Genomic DNA, 22,367 nt, shown 5'->3' with positions numbered 1-22,367 from the left:
GGGTGGGAGGAGGTGTATTCTAGGTAGCTGTGGGAGTCGGTGGGCTTGAAATGGACATTGGTTACAAGCTGGTTGCCTGAGATGGAGACTGAGAGATCCAGGAAGGTGAGGGATGTGCTGGAGATGGCCCAGGTGTTTAAACGTTGGCCTACTGTGGTGTTCATGTTAAAGGCTGAGGGGCGACTCTATAGAAATTTATGGATAGGGTGACAATCTAGGTCCATTCCTCAAGGGTAGGGGAGTGCAAAACTGGAGGGCATAGGTTTAAGGTAAGAGAGGCAAGATTTAAAAAGTACCTAAGGGGCAGTGTGTTCAGAGAGGGTGGTATGTGAATGGAACAAGCTGCCAGAGGAGGTGGTGGAGGCTGATACAATTACATTTCAAAGGCTTCTGGATAGGTATATGAATAGGAAAGGTTTAAAGGGATATAGGCCAATGCTGGCAAATGGGAATAGATTAATATAAAATAGCTGATCGGCAAGGACAAGTTAGACCAAAGGGTCTGTTTCTGTGGTGTACATCTCTATGACTCTAAGCTTTTGGGCTAATATCCAGTAAACAGTTTACAAGCATGACCCCAAAGAGATAGCCATGAATTCACACCACTCTCTCCTTCTGGTGAAATATTGCAATCCATGAGTTTATTTAGAACTAGAAAATACCACAGAAAGCGACATGCTTGTGCACTAATATGCTGAGTACATGACATTTGTAATCTATTGCAAATGAGAGTATGCATGAAAAGGTTGCATGCAGTTGGCAATTTGAAAGCAATTCTACTTTGTTTCACATGCCTTCCTCTGAGTACTATCACACTATTTTCATGCACATCTCATGCACTGAAGAAGGAATTCCTTCAATTTTACTGTAGCAGGTGATATTTCAGTTCAGAAACATGCCATGGAGTTAGCCAAGTTTGAAGCTAAGCTGTTGAAAGTATATACAATAGAGAAATTCAACAACTTTGTCAGAGATCAGGAAGAGCACGTCTGTATAAGTGGGAATCTATGGTAGCCGTACTAGGAGCACTCTGGGAGGCAATGGCTTAGTGGTACTATCGCTGCACTGTTAAGCCAGAGGCCCAGATAATGTTCTAGGGACCTGGATTCGAATCCCACCATGGCGGATGGTGGAATTTGCATTCAAAAAATATCTGGAATTAATAATCTAATGATGACTGGGAATCCACTGTCAGATGTCAGGAAAAACTCAACTGGTTCACTAATGTCCTTCAGGGAAGGAAACTGCCATCCTTAACTGGTCTGGCTGACATGTGACTCCACAGCCACAGCAATGTGGTTGACTCCTAACTGCCCTCTGGGCAATTAGGGATGGACAGTGAATGCTTCCTGGACAGTGATGCCCTCATCCCGTGAATGAAATAAAGAAAAAAACTCAAGCATGCCTCAGAAATTGGGCAGGTATATGTTAACTTGGACTGTGATAATATTAACATAACTCCCTATAGTCTGTCTCTGTCACATCTGTTCTGATGACGCAACCTTCCTCAATAGCAGTTGAAACATGTGGTCCTTTTTCTTCTCCTGAGGATTCCCATCTAACATGATTGGCAGGCTCTCCTACCGGGGTCTGATCCATTTGACCACTTTCAATCTCACCATATGGCCGAGCACTCAGATTCCCCTAGTATGCACCTCCACTCCACCAGCCTCCACATTCAATGAATTATCCTGTACCATTCTTGCCGACTCCAGAGTGATGCCACCACCAAAACACATTCTTTCCTGCCTTTTCCTTTCAGCATTCAAAAGGAACCATTCCTACGATGACACCATGGTCTACTCCTGAGTCAATCCTAATACCTTTCCCTTTGGCAACCCTGCAGCACCTTTCCATGCATTGCAGATACAACATCTGTCCCATTCACACCTTCTTTCTCACGACCCAAGAGCCTAAATGCTCCTTGGAATTGAGAAAGTTATATACTTGTAGTCCTTTCAATTTAGGATACGGTATTCATTGCTCATGATGTGATTTCCTCAACAGTAGGAAACCAAACACTTTGCAAAACTGGCGGTGGCTCTAGGCCCGAAACGTCAGCTTTTGTACTCCTGAGATGCTGCTTGGCCTGCTATGTTCATCCAGCTCCACACTTTGTTATCCTGTTACTTTGCAAAACACCTCATTTGAATTCAAGATAACAAAGTGTGGGGCTGGAGGAACACAGCAGGCCAAGCAGCATCTTAGGAGCACACTTCAATTCAGACTGTGAGCATGATCCAGTCCTTACCATTTTAATTCTCCATCTTCCCTACATTCAGAATCTTCTGCCCGTGGCCTACTGAAATCTTTTAATGAAAACAATGCAAACTTATGCAACAGAAAATCATCTTTCAACTCTGCAATCTACAGCCTACTGAACTCATCGAGTTGAGCAACTTTAGATAAGATTCCCTACAGTGTGGAAACAGGCCCTTTGGCCCAACAAGTCCACACTGCCCCTTGAAGCATCCCACCCAGACTCATCCCCCTATAACCCACACACCCCTGAACACTACGGACAATTTAGCATGGCCGATCCACCCAGCCTGCACATCTTTGGACTGTGGGAGGAAAGCCACGCAGACACGGGGAGAACGTGCAAACTCTGCACAAATAGTTACCCGAGGCTGGAATTGAACCTGGGTCCCTGGCGCTGTGAGGCTGCAGTGCTAACCACTGAGCCACCGTGCCGCCCCAGAGATCATAATCCCTGCCTTAATCTTAATGTGTTTTTTTACCTATTTATTTTGCCAACTTGTTTCTTTCTTTATCCCTGTATGTTGCATTCAGATAATAGGTATGTAGCCATTCACACCTCATTTGGATTCAACCTTTGTTTCTTTACTATACTCGTAGTCACTTCATTCACTGCTGGTGAGTATTTCCAGCATTCTGTTTTACTCTGGTCTTGCTTGAGGCTTTTCCCAAGATTTTCTTAATTGACAGCACCCATAGCATTAACCAGCATGGCTAGGCCCTTAATCGAAGGATTATTATTTTGCTGGATATAGTAGGGGTGAGGATGGCCTTACTAAGGATAAGACATCTGAGATGCTGAATAATATTTTTGAAACTCAGATAGCAAGAACTGCAGATGCTGGAGTCAGAAGAAGGGTCCCGACTCAAAACATCAACTTTCCAGCTCCTCTGATGCTGCCTGGCCCGCTGTGTTCCTCCAGCTCCACACTCAATATTGCTGAAGCATTGTTGAAGAAAAATGGAAGCATTTTGGTGAGACATCAATCCTAGTAACTCTTGCAGTTAAACTGTCATGGGTATTTTGTTATATCAACAATATTTTATAGCTAGTTTGTCTTGAATCAATATGCTGGTCTTTTAATAAAATTGCAGATTCCATTTTGAAAAGATTTTGAACGAATCCATTTTAATTAAACTAGGACAAGGGTTAAACAAATCAATTCCATGTTCTCATTGTCATGACAGTGTATATCATGGGAAGCAGCCACTGAGACCTAATAGATTATTTAAAAAATTGACTGAAAATTTGGCAATCATACAAGAGCTGGTACTCATACGAACACTATCACAGAATCCCTACAATGTGGAAATAGGCCCTTCAGCCCAACAAGTCTACACTGACCCATACCCCTATAACCCACCAAAGCTACACATCCCTGAGCACCATGGGCAATTTCGCATGGCCAATCCACCCAGCCTGCACATCTTTGGACATGTGGGAGGAAACTGGAGAACCCAGAAGAAATCCACACAGACACAGAGAGAATGTGCAAACTCCACACAGAAAGTTGCTGAGAGTGGAATTCAACCCTGTGCCCTGGCGCTTTGAGGTAGCAGTGCTAACCAATGAGCCGCCATGTCACCCCAATAAGGTGTGCTTTGTTATAATAGAATAAATTGCAAGCTGGTCACTAACATCTGTACTCCACATTTTATTACACGTGGAAAATGCATTTGTATCAATGTAATTCAGAGATACAGAAATAAGGATGATTTCCGAATGAATGGCACGTTGAAATTTCCAAAGAAGCAGGATGAAGTAATTATTTAGCAATTCTATGAGATCTTTCTAATAACAGACATTACCAATGGAAAACAAATTTTTGAGTGAGGTCATTTGAATAGGTGGTTCCAAGAAAATGCTGAATCAGTTGTGGAATGTTTGTTTTAACAAATTAAGCAGTTGAATTGATTGCATTGTCTGGATAAATAGCAAATTGTAGTATAGAGATACAAAGTATGGAGCTGGATGAACACAGCAGGCCAAGCAGCATCTCAGGAGCACAAAAGATGACGTTTCGGGCCTAGACCCTTCATCAGAGAGGGGGATGGGGAGAGGGTTCTGGAATAAATAGGGAGAGAGGGGGAGGCAGACCGAAGATGGATAGAGGAGAAGATAGGTGGGGAGGTAGGGAGGCGATAGGTCAGTCCAGGGGAGACGGACAGGTCAAGGAGGTGGGATGAGGTTAGTAAGTAGGAAATGGAGGTGCGGCTTGGGGTGGGAGGAAGGGATGGGTGAGAGGAAGAACAGGTTAGGGAGGCAGAGACAGGCTGGGCTGGTTTTGGGTTGCAGTTGGGGGGAGGGGAAGAGCTGGGCTGGTTGTGTGGTGCAGTGGGGGGAGGGGACAAACTGGGCTGGTTTTGGGATGCAGTGGGGGAAGCGGAGATTTTGAAGCTGGTGAAGTCCACATTTTTACCATTGGGCTGCAGGGTTCCCAAGCGGAATATGAGTTGCTGTTCCTGCAAGCTTCGGGTGGCATCATTGTGGCAGTGCAGGAGGCCCATGATGGACATGTCATCTAAAGAATGGGAGGGGGAGTGGAAATGGTTTGCGACTGGGAGGTGCAGTTGTTTATTGCGAACTGAGCGGAGGTGTCCTGCAAAGCAATCCCCAAGCCTCCACTTGGTTTCCCCAATGTAGAGGTAGCCACACCGGGTACAGTGGATACAGTATACCACAATGGCAGATGTGCAGGTGAACTTCCGCTTAATGTGGAAAGTCATCTTTGGGCCTGGGATAGGGGTGAGGGAGGAGGTGTGGGGGCAGGTGTAGCACTTCCTGTGGTTGCAGGGGAAGGTGCCGGGTGTGGTGGGGTTGGAGGGCAGTGTGGAGCGAACAAGGGAGTCACGGGGAGAGTGGTCTCTCCGGAAAGCAGACAAGGGTGGGAATGGAAAAATGTCTTGGTTGGTAGATGGCGGAAGTGTCGGAGGATGATGCGTTGTATCCGGAGGTTGGTGGGGTGGTGTGTGAGAACGAGGGGGATCCTCTTTGGGCGGTTGTGGCAGTGGCGGGGTGTGAGGGATGTGATGCGGGAAATGCGGTCAAGGGCATTCTCGACTACTGTGGGAGGAATGTTGCGGTCCTTGAAGAACTTGGACATCTGGGATGTGTGGGAGTGGAATGCTTCATCGTGGGAGCAGATGTGGTGGAGGCAGAGGAACTGGGAATAGGGGATGGAATTTTTGCAGGAGGATAGGTGGGAGGAGGTGTATTCTAGGTAGCTGTGGGAGTCAGTGGGCTTGAAATGGACATCAGTTACAAGCTGGTTGCCTGAGAAGGAGTCTGAGAGGTCCAGGAAGGTGAGGGATGTGCTGGAGATGGCCCAGGTGAACTGAAGGTTGGGGTGGAAGGTGTTGGTGAAGAGTATGAACTGTTCGAGCTCCTCTGGCGAGCAAGAGGCGGCGCCCATACAGTCATCGGTGGTTATTGAACTTAGCGCCCCGGGCTCAGAGGTAGAGATGCTATCACTGCATCACAAGAGCCTTAACAAACCTAGACAAAAAGTGCAGTATTGAGGTGATATTAAACAGCTGCACCATAAACGTGGATGCAAAGTATCTGGGCAGTATTCATATAAAAGATGCTAATTTCTCTTAATTTCTTTTTCAACTCCTGCCATTCATAATTCTTGACCTTCTAATCCTTTGTCACCCTTGGCTGCTGCTTAATTGCTTTTTCATTTTCAACTGGACTGTTTAATCGTGTATTCCATGCACAATTCTCCAGCTGATTGCTTTCTGAATTACTTCAGAGCAACTTCACAGTAAAATGTTGCATATAGTATGAATTAACCACAAAATGTATTCCCAGCATTATATTATTGCACATTTCCACTGGCTCACATTCTCCAAGAAACTATTAATTAACCCCAAACCAACATGCATATACCTTTCAGTGCAATATATTTTTCTTAAACTTTTATAGGAAGTATTTGATCACACCAAAGAGGTTGCAGAAGAAATTTATGAGGATGTTTTAAGGAATGGAGCCTTTTAGCTATGAGACAAAATTGCATTGGCTTAGGTTGTTTTCTTTGGAACAGGCAGGCTGTTTTAACTACAAAGATTAAATAAAGGTTTTTAAAATCATGAGAAGACCAAAGAAAGTATATAGGAAAATAAAATTCCTTTAGCAAAGAGGTCAATAATTTAGAACATGAAATTAAGATAATTTGTAGCAGGATTAGAAAGGAGTTGAGAATAAATTTTTACCCAAAGGGCGGTCAGGGTCTCGAACTCACTGCCTCAAACAAGAACAAAGTTACTGGAAAAGCTCAGCAGGTCTGGCAGCACCCAAGAAGGAAAAAACAGAGTTAACGTTTCAGATCTGGTGAACCCTTCCTCAGAACTACCTGAAATGTCGGTAGTGGTAGAAATGTTTGTCACATTTTAAAATATTAGGACATATACTCAAAATGTTATAACACTCAGCTTTGAAACACTGGACCAAATGGCTACCTTTATGCTGTAAATGTGTGGTTTCTAAATTATGATCATTGTATTGGGGTATCTGCTGCATTACTTCAGCAGTTAATTCAAAAGATGCACAGACCTTAATTAGTGGTAATTTTCACTTTAATTGAAATACTGATTGACAAAAGGAAACTTGAGTTGATCCCAAATCAGTGATTACACAACTACTGAAGCTTAAACCTTGTTTCAGTTTAGAATGAAAATCAGTTGCTGTATTGATCACTCACACACTTTCATCTTTGTGTTTGAAACAAAAGTGATCCAATTGAACTAACTGATCATATCTGGAAGAAACTCCAATCACTTTGGAGTTTATTTATTTAGACAGGTTCGTTAAGTATGTCAGGGATCAGAGTTACACAAAGATGATACAAGGTTACATGTCACAAGGTGGTTCCTTTCTAAGAGAAGAGTGCACTTTTAGAACAGGCTACTGATTTGTGCAGTGAATAACAACTCTGAACCTGTTCCTATCCTGGGATCACCTTGTAAAGAAGGTAATTACTATAGAATATTAATCAGGGCTAAATTGGTTTCCTGGACTTGCTTTGATCACCTAAGGAATACAAAGAGGACATTGCTACATTGTTTTTCCTGAATTGGCTTAGATTTTGTTTTTTTACATCTTCCAAGAGATTATACAAATTTTTGTATAAAATAGGGCGGCACAGTGGCTCAGTAGTTAGCTCTGCAGCCTCACAGCGCCAGGGACCTGGGTTCAATTCCAGCCTCGGGCGACTGTCTGTGTGAAATTTGAACATTCTCCCTGTGTCTGCATGGGCTTTTCTCCGGGTGCTCTGGTTTCCTCCCACAGTCACAAAGATGTGCAGGCTAGGTGGATTGGCCATGTTAAATTGCCCATAGTGTTCAGGAGTGTGTGGGTTATGGGGGATGGGTCTGGGTGGGATGCTGCAAAGGGGTGGTGTGGACTTGTTGGGCCAAAGGGCCTGTTTCCACACTGTAGGGAATCTAATCTAAAAAAAAAGGGAGGATATAAATAAATTGTGATGCACTGCACATCATAATCTGTGGAACAGGTTGGATGGACAGTTGGATCTTTCCCTGTCCGTTATTATTTATATGCTCCTGAACTCTTCACTCAAAACATGGAAGAGAAATAGTTGATCACTGATGGGGAAAAAAAAGTTTTGATGTTGAAAAATTATTTCCTTTGACTTCAAAGTTAGTGCAGATTTAATTATGAATGCAAAGCCACTGCTCCTCTGGTTCCAGTTGTCGGTTTATTTGTTTCATCATGGCAGATTAATTGAGAAGGATCACCCTGCTGGAAGAACTGAACTATGGTGACATTCCAAATTTCCATTAGGAACACATTTCTAATAGCATTCAAAATGCTAATGGATCTTCCACTGTAATCAATATGCAGAATAAGTTGGGAATAATCATCAACTTAACAACAGAATTTGCTACTCTAACCCTTTCTAAGCAACAGAACTTAGAGAATGTTCTACATGAAATTAGTTTAACAGTGAGTTATGAATCTTACATTCAGTGATGATTGCTCTTTCTCCCTCTTGGTACCATTAAAAATGTAATGCACTGAGCAGTTCTTATTGTATACAAATATACTATTAAAGAAATGAACTACATCGAATGAACATGAAGCCTAAGGAGAAAAAGGGTGTAATCCATTGGACAATTGTACAACTGTGTATTTCATTTAAACTTTGGTTTACAATTATAGGTCCATGGCTTTTATTAACATCAATCATCATTCCTGACAGTATACATCAGAGAACTGAGGAGATCCAAAAATATCAATACGGTCTACAGTTTTGTATTTATTAATTCTCATCATCATTCAAAGTGCAATTAGGAACCATCACACACTTGGCTACACGATTGCCTTCCCAGTATCCAACATCCTGTCCATCGTGGCAGTGGCATTTGGTGCACTTATCAACCAACACAGTAGTTCCTCCTAGGATTACATGACTTTGAGTGAAGTCGCTGTAACAATTTGGACCTTGAACAGTGGAGAAAAAAAATTCAAATGTTTCAGTTTAAGATCTTTAGTTGGAGACGATGGAATCAAGTTATCAAGCTGTAACTCTTAAAAGAATTAAAGCCAGAGAAACCAAAAAAAAATGTCTGGGATATGAAACAGAAGCATCGGTCAGGTTAAGTTAATATTTTGGTCAGGGCGCTTCCTCAGCGCTGAAAATGAAAAGAAAAGCAAGCATTTAATAAAATCAGAAATAAACTGGAGGATGAGGAAAAAATTAGAAAATGGAATCAGTATTCCAAATAGATAGATTATTAAGCAAAGAAATGGTTACTTCAATCAGGCATACAAAGAAGTGTTGAAAGCATCAAAGAAACAAAATAAAGTGTGAATATCTAAGGCAGGAACAGACCTATGGAAGAGAAAATATCAACCATGGAGAAACTGGAACCATGGCCTATCTATCAATTAAAACAGAAAACTTAAAATAGAAAATGCTGGAAAGCAGTGCATCTCTCACTAATACAAAACAATAGGTCAACGATACTGAAACAGACCCACTGCAATTCCCTCTTCACCACCTCTATCAGTAGTGTTCAATGAACTCCATCCCAAGTGTCAACCCAATGATCATTCCATTCCTTCGATATCCTCTGTTAGAGAAGAAGGATTAGTTGTGACATAACTATGGACAATGATTAAAAAAATAATAATTTATGGTATATGGGTGTTGCTGAAATTTATTGCCTATCCCAATTGCTGTTGAAAAGGGATTGGTGAGCTACCTTCCTAACCACTGCAATCTACGTGGTGAAGGTACTCCCACTGAATTGATGGGACAGAAGTTCCAGGATTTTGATGCAGTGATAACAGCAGTATATTACCGTATCAGGATGGTTTGTGACTTGGAGGGGAAATTCCTATGTGTCTTATCTATTTAGCCTCTTTTGGAGGTGCTGACACAGAGTCATAGCAAGCTGCACTCACTAAGGTAAATGGTGAGTATTCCACTGCACTTCCAAATTGGGTTTGTGGATGGCCAAAAGGTTTTAGGGAGTCAGGAGCAAAGTTCCTGTCATACTGCACCCTGAGAGATCAAGGTGGAAGGTGTAGTAGGGAAGCAGGAGTCAAAGGCTCAAATCAAAATCAACACAGGGTCACACCTCTCGATAAAATGGCAAAGTTGATCCTAAGCTCTATTTGTCCTTCCCAGATAAAACAGATTGCTTCCCGACCACCACATTTGTCACATTGTGTTTTAGCTAAATTTCTGCCAGATAGGAGGAATGTGTTATGTCCTGAACAATGATGTAGGACATACGGTACAGATGTACATTACCTCTAGTTGAATTGAGAAATGATGGGGAAGAACAATGATTTGTGGTGAAAAAGGAATAATTAAATCTGTCTAAAATGGTCTAATCTAGGATTGGCAGGACCATCACCTCAAGAAATCTCTGCAGTTAAGTCACAAGATAACTAGCATTTCAATTCTGAAAATAGTCCCACATGACCAAATAATTTTCAATGCCTGTCCATCCAGTGATTTATATTAACTTTTAAAACTTACCATCCTTGCACTCTGGGCAGCATTTTCCTTTCTCATACACTGGATTAACACATGGGGGTGGAGCACAGTCAGCAACTAGACAGCGTGCAATGCCATCCGTGTCGCAGGTACATTGTTCACATTCTGATGGCTGAAACATAACGAGAAAATTTCTAATGTGAAGGCTTGCAAGCAATCTGTCATAAAACAAATTAATGACAAGGACAGAGAAACAGAAGCAGCTTATTTAGCCTTTCGAGAACGTTCTACCACTCTAATCTATCACAGCAGGATAGTTTCTCAACTCCAAATCAATCTCTGTCCTAAGAGTATCAGCTGACCTAGGATACATAAACATTTGGGAGATGAAAGCTCCAGACTGCCGCAATGCTTCGTGTTTAAAAAAAATACTTCCCATTTCATTTTTTAAGTTGTCTAAGTCTAACTTCAAACTAAGAGTTCCTACTGATGCTTCAGCTTTTGTCTGACAGTCAATATGTCAAGTGATTGGAGCAATGCCATGCTTCATAAGGCTGAACATGAGTCTCATGGTGGGATACAGCCAGGCAAGTAATCAGACTCCTTGAAAATTGCTCATTTTTCCAAAAGAAAAGTACTGTTACATGGGGGATTGAAAATATGACTGCAGTGAAACAGAGTTGGGCAATGGGGCGGTGGAAGAGGGACTAATGCAGATGTCAATTTCCTGCACTCATGGCCAGGTGCCCATCCTTGAGTCAAATTAGAGTTGGAAGGAATTGTCCAATCTAATCCAAATTTAACTAGGTATTTAAGAACCATTAAGTATGATCTAATTTCTGGCACTTACCCTGATTGACACATTTTTTTCAGCTTATTCTGAGACTTCAGGGTTCTTGTGGTGCAGTGGTAGTGTCCATACATTTGAAAGGGGAGGTCAGATTTCAAGTCCTACCTCCTCTAGAGGTGTGTTATAACATATCTGAATAAGTTATTTTAAAAGATCTACCACTCTGCAATATAGTGTCCTGCCTCTGGCCAGAAAACCTGGATTCAAGTCCCACCTGCTCCACAAATGTGCTGTTACATATTTGAACAGGTGGCTTAAAAGTATCTAGTCTGGTATTTCACACTTTCAAGTTAGATCTTCCAGTTCAACATAAATATTGATGCATGATAGCTATTGCAGTTAGTTAGGCTTCTGGCTCAGCACAGTTACAATAATGTTTAGGAAATAGAGGGTGATCAGGAACAATAGGACCATTTAAAAACTGCCTAGTGATATTGTCAATGAAAATAAAGAAATGATAAACCCTGAATAATTACTTTGTATTCATACTTGCAGTCCAGAAATAAGGGTGCATGCTGGACATCCTAAGGAAGCTTAACAAGATTACATAAGCAAAATATTTTTTATTTCAGAATCCTCTCCCCGTCCCCCTTTTCTGATGAAGGGTCGAGGCCTGAAACGTCAGCTCTTGTGCTCCTGAGATGCTGCTTGGCCTGCTGTGTTCATCCAGCTTCACACTTTATTATGTTGGATTGTCCAGCATCTGCGGTTCCCATTATCTCTCATACATAAGTAAAATACTTCCATTTCATGAGTTTCCTGCCCAAACGAAGGTCTTTCAGTCATGGTCAACTAATTCTTCATCCATGAACCATCTTTCCTTGATATTTTAGTCAGTAATGGTTTGTGATTACTTCTCACTCTCAGGGACAAGTTTACTTCGGTCAAAACAGAAATAAAACTAGGTTGTTGGCACTTTAAACACTAGTCATTGAAATTAACAGGCTGTTTTTTAGGCAAAATCTTAGCATTGAAGTAAATCATGCACTTGGCAGTCATAAATTCTTTGGACTAGATAGTTTCCGTGTCATGAGTTTAAGAAAATAAACAGATGATTAAAACATCTGCAGTTCTTTCAGGTTTTATATAGAATAAAACACTAGTTGTCCTAGTCCAAAGTTTTCTTGTTTTGAGAACAATTCCGTTAGATTTGAAAAGTGTACATTTTACTCCATTAATAAAGAAAAGTGAGAAGGATAATGGGGAATTACAGATTATTGTTAGGAAATTACCATTCTATATTTAAGGATAGAGTATTGAACACTTTGAAACTTTGCATTGATTTCTAAGGGATAGGTTATCTGTGATGAAGCTGATTGAACCTTTTGAAGAGTTGATTAAATTATGGGACAAATTACTGCAAATGAATGTTGCATACACAAACTTACAGGAGGCATTTGATGATGTTAAGCACAAGTTGGAACTCATGGGATTGAAGGTGCATTATTAACCTGGTAAAGATATTGAGTGGCAACAGGGAGAGATTCGGTATATTTGGCTGATCCCACAAGTGGCAGGATCTCTCTACTGATGTGCTGCTGGCCTGCAGTGATTTGTTAGGACATCGGCTGTTGACTGTGTTTACTGGAGCCTCTTCTTCAAATGTTATTTAGATTAATAGATTATTAGTTTTGAATCCGAGAGTGATATTTTTGTTAACCAGGGTTTTTAAGGGATAAAAGCCAGTTTTTATGAAAATACATGTGAATTTACAAGTTAGGAGCTGGAATAGGCAGTTGGCCTCTTGAACCTACTTCACCATTCAGTAAAATCCTAGCTGATCAGATTACAGCCTCAACTGCATTTTTCTGCCCACCTGTTATATCCTTTGACTTCCATATTAGTCTAAAATCTATCTACCTCTGCCTTAAAATTATTCAATGACATTGCCTCCATTGCTTTTTGGAAAAGAGAGTTGCACATCCTCTCAGAGTAAAAAAAAACTCCTATCCTATATCCACCCACCCATTCCTGACAGTAGCCATGTTGAGCTAATAATGATTTCACCAAAATTGAGCCAGAAGTCACCTTATGATTATGAAGTTAGCAGTTACAGTAAAAATGTGTCAATATTTTGAACAATTAATAGCTCATTCTAGTTCACTCCTGCACTTCATTGGGCTCAATGTTCTTACTGTGTATAATTGCTGATATTCGTCCCCACCTCCCTAAGCTGTTCTTCCTCTCACCTATCCCCTCCCCCCACCTCAAGCCACACCTCCATTTTCTACCTACTAATCTCATCCCGCCCCCTTGACCTGTCCGTCCTCCCCGGACTGACTATCCCCTCCCTACCTCTCCACCTACACTCACCTCTACTGGCTCCATCCCCGCCCCTTTAACTTGCCTGTCTCCTCTCCACCTATCTTCTCCTCTATCCATCTTTGATCTGCCTCCCCCTCTCTCCCTATTTATTTCAGAATCCTCTCCCCATCCACCTTTTCTGATGAAGGGTCTAGGCCTGAAACGTCAGCTTTTGTACTCCTGAGATGCTGTTTGGCCTGCTGTGTTCATCCAGCTCCACAAATCTAAAGGAATTGTTCTCAAAACAAAAAAACTTTGGACTAGGACAACTAGTGTTTTATTCTAAATAAAACCTGAAAGAACTGCGGATGTTTTAATCATCTGTTTATTTTCTTGTTATCTCTGATATTTTAGACCTGTTTCCAAATGTAATACATTGACAGGGTTTGGGACATCAAAAAAAATCTAACATAAATTCAAGTTATTTCATTTTCATTCACTTGGATACTGTTTCAACAACTTTCTGTACATTTAAGGCAGTAAAACACCTAGTGTGCTTCACAGGAACATCATCAAATAGAATTTGACATGACCATATAGGGGAATATTGCAATAGACGATATTAATCTTGCTGAAGGGGTAGGTTTTAAGCAACCAATTTATGGAACTTGAAAGTAAGGATGAGAATATTTAAATTGCTGTATTTCAAAATGGGAGCCAGTGAAAGCCAGCAAATAAAACAGTGAACGGAGCTTGGTTTGAGTTAGGAGACAACAGCAGACCTTTGGACAAGTGCAAGTTTATGAAGGTAGACAATGGGTGTCCAGCATAGAATAAAGAACACCACAGTTAGAACACAATAATCAAGCCTAAAGGTAATAAAGCCATGAATGAAGGTTTCACAGAGTCATACAGCACAGAAACAGACCCTTTGGTTCAACTATAATAAAATGTGAGGCTGGATGAACACAGCAGGCCAAGCAGCATCTCAGGAGCACAAAAGCTGACGTTTCGGGCCTAGACCCTTCATCAGAGAGGGGGATGGGGGGAGGGAACTGGAATAAATAGGGAGAGAGGGGGAGGCGGACCGAAGATGGAGAGTAAAGAAGATAGGTGGAGAGAGTGTAGGTGGGGAGGTAGGGAGGGGATAGGTCAGTCCAGGGAAGACGGACAGGTCAAGGAGGTGGGATGAGGTTAGTAGGTAGCGGGGGGTGCGGCTTGGGGTGGGAGGAAGGGATGGATGAGAGGAAGAACCAGTTAGGGAAGCAGAGACAGGTTGGACTGGTTTTGGGATGCAGTGGGTGGGGGGGAAGAGCTGGGCTGGTTGTGTGGTGCAGTGGGGGGAGGGGACGAACTGGGCTGGTTGAGGGATGCAGTAGGGGAAGGGGAGATTTTGAAACTGGTGAAGTCCACATTGATACCATATGGCTGCAGGGTTCCCAGGCGGAATATGAGTTGCTGTTCCTGCAACCTTCGGGTGGCATCATTGTGGCAGTGCAGGAGGCCCATGATGGACATGTCATCAAGAGAATGGGAGGGGGAGTGGAAATGGTTTGCGACTGGGAGGTGCAGTTGTTTTTTGGCCTCCTGCACTGCCACAATGATGCCACCCGAAGGTTGCAGGAACAGCAACTCATATTCCGCCTGGGAACCCTGCAGCCATATGGTATCAATGTGGACTTCACCAGTTTCAAAATCTCCCCTTCCCCTACTGCATCCCTCAACCAGCCCAGTTCGTCCCCTCCCCCCACTGCACCACACAACCAGCCCAGCTCTTCCCCCCCACCCACTGCATCCCAAAACCAGTCCAACCTGTCTCTGCCTCCCTAACCGGTTCTTCCTCTCACCCATCCCTTCCTCCCACCCCAAGCCGCACCCCCCGCTACCTACTAACCTCATCCCACCTCCTTGACCTGTCCGTCTTCCCTGGACTGACCTATCCCCTCCCTACCTCCCCACCTACACTCTCTCCACCTATCTTCTTTACTCTCCATCTTCGGTCCGCCTCCCCCTCTCTCCCTATTTATTCCAGTTCCCTCCCCCCATCCCCCTCTCTGATGAAGGGTCTAGGCCCGAAACGTCAGCTTTTGTGCTCCTGAGATGCTGCTTGGCCTGCTGTGTTCATCCAGCCTCACATTTTATTATCTTGGAATCTCCAGCATCTGCAGTTCCCATTATCTTTGGTTCAACTAGTCCATGCTGACCATGTTCCCAAACTAAACAATCCCACCTGCCTGCATTTGACCCATATCTCTCCAAACCATTCCTATTCAAGTACTTATTGAAATGTCTCATAAACACTGTAACTGTACCTACATTCACCATTCCCTCTGACAGTTCATTCCAAACACTAATGGCTCTGTAAAAAATGTTGCCCCTCATGTCAAAGAACGAAGAACAAAGAAAATTATAGCACATGAACAGGGCCTTCGGCCCTTCAAGCCTGCGCCGAGCAAGATCCTCTGTCTAACCTGTCATCTATTTTCTAACGGTCTGTGTCCATTTGCTCCCTGCCCATCCATGTACCTGTCCAAATATATCTTAAAAGACGCCAATGTGTCTGCGTCTACCACTTCCGCTGGCAATGCGTTCCAGGCATCCACCACCCTCTGTATAAAGGACTTTCCACGCATATCTCCCTTAAACTTTCCTCCTCTCACTTTGAACCCATGACCCCTAGTAATTGAGTCCCCCACTCTAGGAAACAGCTTCTTGCTTCCTGTCTATAACCGTCATGATTTTGTAGACCTCAATCAGGTCTCCCCCCAATCTCTGTCTTTCTATTGAAAATAATCCTAATCTACTCAACCTCTCTTCATAGCTAGTACCCTCCATACCAGGCAACATCCTGGTGAACCTCCTCTGCACCCTCTCCATAGCATCCACATCCTTTTGGTAATGTGGCAACCAGAACTGTACACAGTACTCGAAATGTGGCCAAACCAAAGTCCTATACAACTGCAACATGACCTGCCAACTCTTGTACTCAATACCCCGTCCAATGAAGGAAAGCATGCCATATGCCTTCTTGACCACCCTATTGACCTGCATTGTCACCTTCAGGGAACAATGGACCTGAACACCCAGATCTCTCTGTTCATCAATTTTCCCTAGGATTTTTCCATTTACTGTATAGTTCGCCCTTGAATTTCATCTTCCAAAATGGATCACCTCGCATTTGCCCAGATGTCCTTTAATTATTTCTCCTCTCACCTTAAAAATATGCCCCCTTGTTTTGAACTCCCCTACCCTCGGAAAAGACCTTTGCTATTCACTTTATCTAGGCACCTCATGATTTTATAAACCTCTAAAGGTCACCCCTCAACCTCTTACATTCCAATGAAAAACCTCCCAGGCTATCCAGCCTATTTTTATAACACTAAAACCTGCATTCAGGAGCAGACGGACAGCGGGAAGGGCTGAGTCAGGTGATGATACAGAGCCTGAAGAGGTCATCTTTTGCTGATTGAGCAGACGTGGAGTCAGGAGCTCAGCAGGGAGCAAACAGTGTGCAAAGATTACAAACAATTTGCTGCAGTCCCAGACAATGATTAGAGTGACTGCGATCAAAGACAATGGTTTTGCAGTTTCTCAGATTTTGATTGAAAACAGTGTCGCTCATCAATTACAAAACTGGTTTAGTCTGTGCAAATATTTTGAGAGTTTCACTCTGGTGTGACATCCCAAGTCTAAATAGTCCAATGGGTCCAGCATGGACAAAGTTCACAATGAAACCAGAGCAATCCTTCATGTTACCTGAGGCAAAAAGCTCTGCAAACAGTTCTTAGCCAATCTCTGATAAATAACTGTAAAACGAATAATACAAATAAATACATATGTGGATTGAGGCATTTAAGTCAACTTGCCTCAAATTAGATTATTAGCAAATCTAAATTGTTGCCTTACAATATCAGAGAAAAATTTCTGAAAGTAATGAACTTTGATTTATGGACAGGTGATATATTGAATCCCTTACAATGCTATTTTGGAAATCATACAAAATATTATGAGTTCAGGGTCCACAATATTCGCCAACAATGAGATTCATTTTTGTGACATTTTAGGAAAACAATTGATGTAAAATGGTTACATTAATTGCAACAGACTAGTAATCTCACCTGGAACCATGCAAAGCTCCCTATCTCGTTGCTACTGGCCCACTTTTATGTTTTTGCCAAAATTTTGAGCATGGGTGTTGTTGCTGATTTTAAAATGTTGCAAATTTATCTAATGTTGATGAGGAGGGGGAACAGTCTCAGTCTCAAGGGTACAAAGTTTCTTCTGGAGGCCAAGACAATGTGTTGACCTATACATTGAAGATATATTAACACACAAGACAAGTAGTCAGGATTGATAGTTTTTTTTTAAGCTTGGATAGATGTAACAAGTGGAGCACCACAAGGGTCAGTCTGAGGGTCTCAATTTGTATCCACATTAATGACTTGGAGGAGGGGCACAGTATAATATATCCAGATTTGCTGACAATACAAAAATAGGTGGGATGGCATGTTGTGGTGAGCACTTGATATCGATAGGTTGAGTGAGTGGCAGAAACTTGGTATATGGAGTTTAATGTAGGAACGTATGAAATCAAGCACTTTAAAAGGGAGAATCAAAAGGCAAACTATTATCTAAATGGATGGAGATTGCAAAAGGCAAAGCAAAGAAGAATGTGGGTATTCGTCTACATGCAACTAAAATAAAAGTTAGCATGTAGGTGCAGCAAGTGATTAAATAGACATACAGAATTTTGACCTTTATTACTAGAGAGTTGGAGTTTTAAAAATGTTAAAACTTGTTACAACTCTACAGGGTGTTAGTGAGGCCACATCTGCAGCACTGAGTTCAGGTTTGTCTCCACATTTATGAAAGCCTATCAGCACTGGAGGATGATTCCTAGCATAATACTGTTGACTTATCAAGAACAGTTAAGCAGGTTACACCTTTATTCATGAGACCTTAGGAGATAGAGTGGTGATCTTATTGAAACACAATTATGATGGGGCTTGACAGGTAGGTGTTGAGAAGATGTTTCCCCTAACAGAGGAATCTGGAACTAGGGCACATGGATACAAGATAAAAGGACACTCATTTAAAACTGAAATGTAAGGAATTTCTTTTCCAAGAAGGTAGTGAACATCTGGCATTCTCTACACCATGGCATTGCGGAAGCTAGTTGGCTAACAGTATAGAAAGAGGAGATGGATAGATTTTTGAATGGTGTGCTTATCTGTGCTAAAGGTCACAACAGTAAGCAGCTATGACATATAATGGTACAGGAAAAAGATCATTAATGACTTTGGTTGGAGCCATTTTGGTGTTGTGAGAGGGACAGACTGAATTGGAGAGATTCAAACAGAGACAGGACCATAAATCTAGACGTTGATAGAACATATTGATGGAATTTGCTGAGAAGTGGCAGTTGGACAGCTGGTGAGAGCACAGGGTCAACAGGCAAATATTCTAAAGATGACGAATAGTTTTGATGTATAGTTGAGTGTTTTGCATCAAAATGCTTTTACCTGTGAAATACATCTGTGTTTCAGACTGCCCTTTCAAGTGTGAACACAAAATAATAAATGTCACTATTCTTTATGAGAAGGCAGTTAATTGAGTACTTGTGTACTGTTATCCATACTGGTATGTTTCTAAAAATTCCGCGGTAGACATTAACAGAAAGGTTCATTTTAACCACGGCAGGCTGTTTTACAATGGAATGCTCTTGGCAACGCTCAAGGGATTAATCAGACTGCTCATCAACGCAGCTTTCCAGAATGAAAGATGATAGGAAAAGAAAACTGGAACAAAAGTTAGGAATGAACATTTACGGACCACAGGAAAATGCGCTAAACAGTAGAGTAGTAGAGAGAGAGAGGGAGAAATGAAACTGTGGAATAAAGATGATCGCGAAGGACTGGGGGAGTTTAGAGGGTTAGAGAAAGACCAATAATCAATTTAAATGTTGGTTGGAGACTAGGGGACGAAATTGGGATGTAACAAAGTATTATCAGAAAATTCATGAACGAGAGAGAGAGAAAACATGAAATACCAGAAAGAAATGGTGGAGCAGAAAGGGAACCGAAACAGCTCGACAGACAAAAAGCAAATCTTTATGAGAATCCCGGTTGCAGTCGATCATGTAATTTGAGATAAGTTATCGTCGCGTCCCCCGTAACAAAATGCCAGCTCTGTCACTGCAAAACAGTGGCATTTCACGCTGCCCGCTTTGATACCTGGAAGTGCTGCCCCAGCTCGTACACGGCTCCCCGGTATTCACAGCCAATCCTCTCGCAGCGAGGGCAGCAGTTGCTCGGGTAGTGGCTGACATGGACACAGGCGGGAGGCAGCGGTGCACACTCGGTGTGAGGGGCGCACATTGGCCCGGCCAGCGTGCACTCGCACTGGCTGCAAGGATCGGACTCCAGCGTGTACCACTCACCCACAGAATACAAGCTGCCGTTCGCCTCGCAAGTACTGGGCACCGAGAATGCCAGGCTCTGCCCTCCTAACAGTGCTAGGACCAAGGAGAAAAGCAGCTGGCCCGCCTGCACTGACATGCTGCCTGATAGCTCCTTGTAATGCAGAGGCTGTAATAATGAGGAGGAATTGTTTATAACATCTGGGAATGAGAGGCACCTTCCGACGAAGTGCGCAGGAATGCCGCTGAATCGATCGTATCTGATCCACGGTCTCCTTTTCCAGACGTTTGGATACGGCGGGTGCAGTTGTCACTGCAAAAGGTTATTTTTCTTTTTCAAATAAATGCTCGAACAGGTTTTAACTGTTTTGGGAAAACGCCAAGATTTATTTTACAATCCTTTGTGGATTTCGGGAGGAGGAGGTAATTGCAACAGCAGATGTAGCTGTAGATTTTGCAAAACGTTCAGATCCCGGCCATAAACGAAATGCAACAAAAAGGCCTCCTCCTCCTGCTCCTCTGATGCTGCTTGGCCTGTTGTGTTAATCCAGCTCTCCTTGTCATCTGCAACAAAAAGTCATTGCTTATGCATGTTGGTCCGACCCTCAAGTATCGCCTGTTGTCTCACAAGCGAATGCTAAACACTGCAATGTACCCCCCAGGTCATAGATTTAATTGTTGCTCTCAACGGGAGAGATTCTGCGCCCGGATTATCGATTTGTCTTGAGTTTCCAGCTGAATCTTGTGTCACTGCAGATACCTTACAAACTGAGAGTCACCCTGCCACACGTGCTGGGACCAATTAAAACACAACATGGATGGGTATGGTCCTGCCCTCCAGTGCCGTAGAGGTTTACAGCATGGAAACAGGCTCTTCAGCCCATTCCGCCGCCCAGTTTTCCCAATTTAAACTAGGCCCATTTGCCTGCATTTATTCCATAACCCTCCATACCTATCCCATCTGTGTACCAGTCTAAATGTTCCTTAAATGACAAAATTTTATTCGCTTTGACCACTACCTCCAGCAGCCAGTTCCAGACTCTCACCAGCCTGTGTGAAAGGACTGCCCCTCTAAACCTTTTTGTATCCCTCCTTTCTCACCTTAAACCTATGCCCTCGAGAGTTAGACTTCCCTATCAAGGGCACAAGGGCTATCTACCTTATCTATTCTTCTCATGATTTTATAAACCTTTATAAGGTCACCCCCTCAGTGTCCTACTCTCCAGGGAAAAAAAGTCCCAACCTATCCAATCTCTCCTTTTAACTCAAACCTTCTAGTTTAGGTACCATTCAAGTAAATCTTTTCTGCACTCCTTCTGGTTTAATAGTATCCTTAGTAGAGCGACCAGAACTGCACACAGTGCTCCAAATGTGACCTCATCATAGTGCCAATGCATTTTTATCCTAGATAGGGTTTAATAGGTATAAAGATACAGGTTTTCCTTTTAAGCAGAATTCACCAGCTTGTAAAAGAGTTAGTTTTGAGATATTGTAACCTGTCCAGATATGTTCTGACACAACTCTGGAGCAGATGGGACTTCAAACCAGACCTTACCCAGAAGGAAGGGTCAGGGATGGCCTGATCATATAGGTTCGTCAGGTAGTTGGCAGGGGTGCCAGGTTTGACAGACGCCAAATGAGACATTACTTTGCCAAGTAAATAAATATAAAATTTAATTGTAGGGCTTGTCAAACAAAGGGACCACTGCAGCACAGGACCCCAAAATAGAAGATTATGAAAGTCAGATAAATGATAAATAATCTGTTGCATCGTCCAAGGTTAATATCGCACATTATTCTAATAGTTTATTACTTAGCACATAATGCTCTATCATTCAACATCATACACTGATATGTTATGCACCAGTTGGACTCAATAAGTGTCAGTCTCAAGTTACATTTATTGAACACAGAATTTTTAACACAAGAAGCAGTGATGAATTGTGAAGCAAAATTCCTTTCCAGTTGTGTTAATAGATTTGTGTATTTTGCCAGGTGCCCAGAAAAAACAGGCTGCAGCTTTATTCATTGCATTTTTGGTGGATGAATTCTAATGCATTTCTTTGAAAAAATTGTTCTAAATTGATTCAAGTATGCCTTTAAATTATGGTTAAATCATATTCAGCAAGGCATTATTCTGCAAAACGAAAATACAGTAGGATTTGGAAGTCTGACATGAGAACCAAAAAAAAACTGAAAAAAATCTCAGCAGGTTGGCAGGTAAGATTTCAAGTCAATAATTTTTTTAAAAATCAAAACCTCTCCGTTTAATTGGCAAGCACAATTTTGAGCTTCTGTTTGTCATTTTAATTCTCCACCTTGCTCCCGAAGCTGATTGCTCCCTATTATTTTCTCACACAGTCAAACCACATGAAATCTCATGGTCCAACATATTCTCCTCTTGTTTATGAGCAAACAGGGGCTTAACATGGTTCGGTAAACAATGTTGGGGGACATGCCAGTCGCAGCATGTGAAATGCCTAAAAGTAAGATGTCACCTTGTAATGGAGCCGCACTTGCATGCTAAGTAATATATACTGAACATAATGGACAGAGCTGTGATCCCACAACCAAGGGGTCATATATAAACTCTCTAGTCCTGTCATGACAGTAGTAAATGGTGGCA

At 42.3% G+C, this 22,367-nt stretch overlaps 2 protein-coding genes across 2 annotated transcripts in view; one reads left to right on the top strand and one right to left on the bottom strand.

Annotated features, from left to right (window-relative positions):
• Positions 1 to 7,957: 7,957 nt before the first annotated feature.
• zgc:113531 (uncharacterized protein LOC541359 homolog) lies at positions 7,958 to 20,500 on the bottom strand. Its single transcript, XM_048539041.2, has 3 exons — positions 19,557 to 20,500; positions 10,272 to 10,401; positions 7,958 to 8,722 (listed from the first exon to the last, which is right to left on the bottom strand). Exons 1-3 carry the CDS (start codon positions 19,878 to 19,880, stop codon positions 8,541 to 8,543), a joined length of 636 nt encoding a protein of 211 aa, XP_048394998.1. The 5' UTR covers positions 19,881 to 20,500; the 3' UTR covers positions 7,958 to 8,540.
• Positions 19,581 to 22,367, top strand: part of ccdc24 (coiled-coil domain containing 24) — a 255,476-nt gene continuing 252,689 nt past the window's right edge. Inside the window, exon 1 of the mRNA XM_048539036.2 lies at positions 19,581 to 20,063. The gene's annotated coding sequence lies outside the window, so the exon portion shown is untranslated. The remainder of the gene's footprint in view (positions 20,064 to 22,367) is intronic.

Source organism: Stegostoma tigrinum, chromosome 8 (genome assembly GCF_030684315.1).
Source record: "Stegostoma tigrinum isolate sSteTig4 chromosome 8, sSteTig4.hap1, whole genome shotgun sequence".
Classification (NCBI taxonomy): domain Eukaryota; kingdom Metazoa; phylum Chordata; class Chondrichthyes; order Orectolobiformes; family Stegostomatidae; genus Stegostoma; species Stegostoma tigrinum.
Note: the sequence above shows the minus strand (reverse complement) of the source record. Positions and strands in the feature narration are given on the sequence as shown.

Excerpts from the sequence above, each read along its gene's own strand:
- zgc:113531 (XM_048539041.2), bottom strand. The coding sequence starts at position 19,880 with ATGTCAGTGCAGGCGGGCCAGCTGCTTTTCTCCTTGGTCCTAGCACTG. Across the intron at positions 10,402-19,556 it reads AGCTGGGGCAGCACTTCCAG|CCATCAGAATGTGAACAATG; the intron begins GTATCAAAGCGG and ends GTTATGTTTCAG. Across the intron at positions 8,723-10,271 it reads CTGCCCAGAGTGCAAGGATG|GTCCAAATTGTTACAGCGAC; the intron begins GTAAGTTTTAAA and ends CCACTGTTCAAG.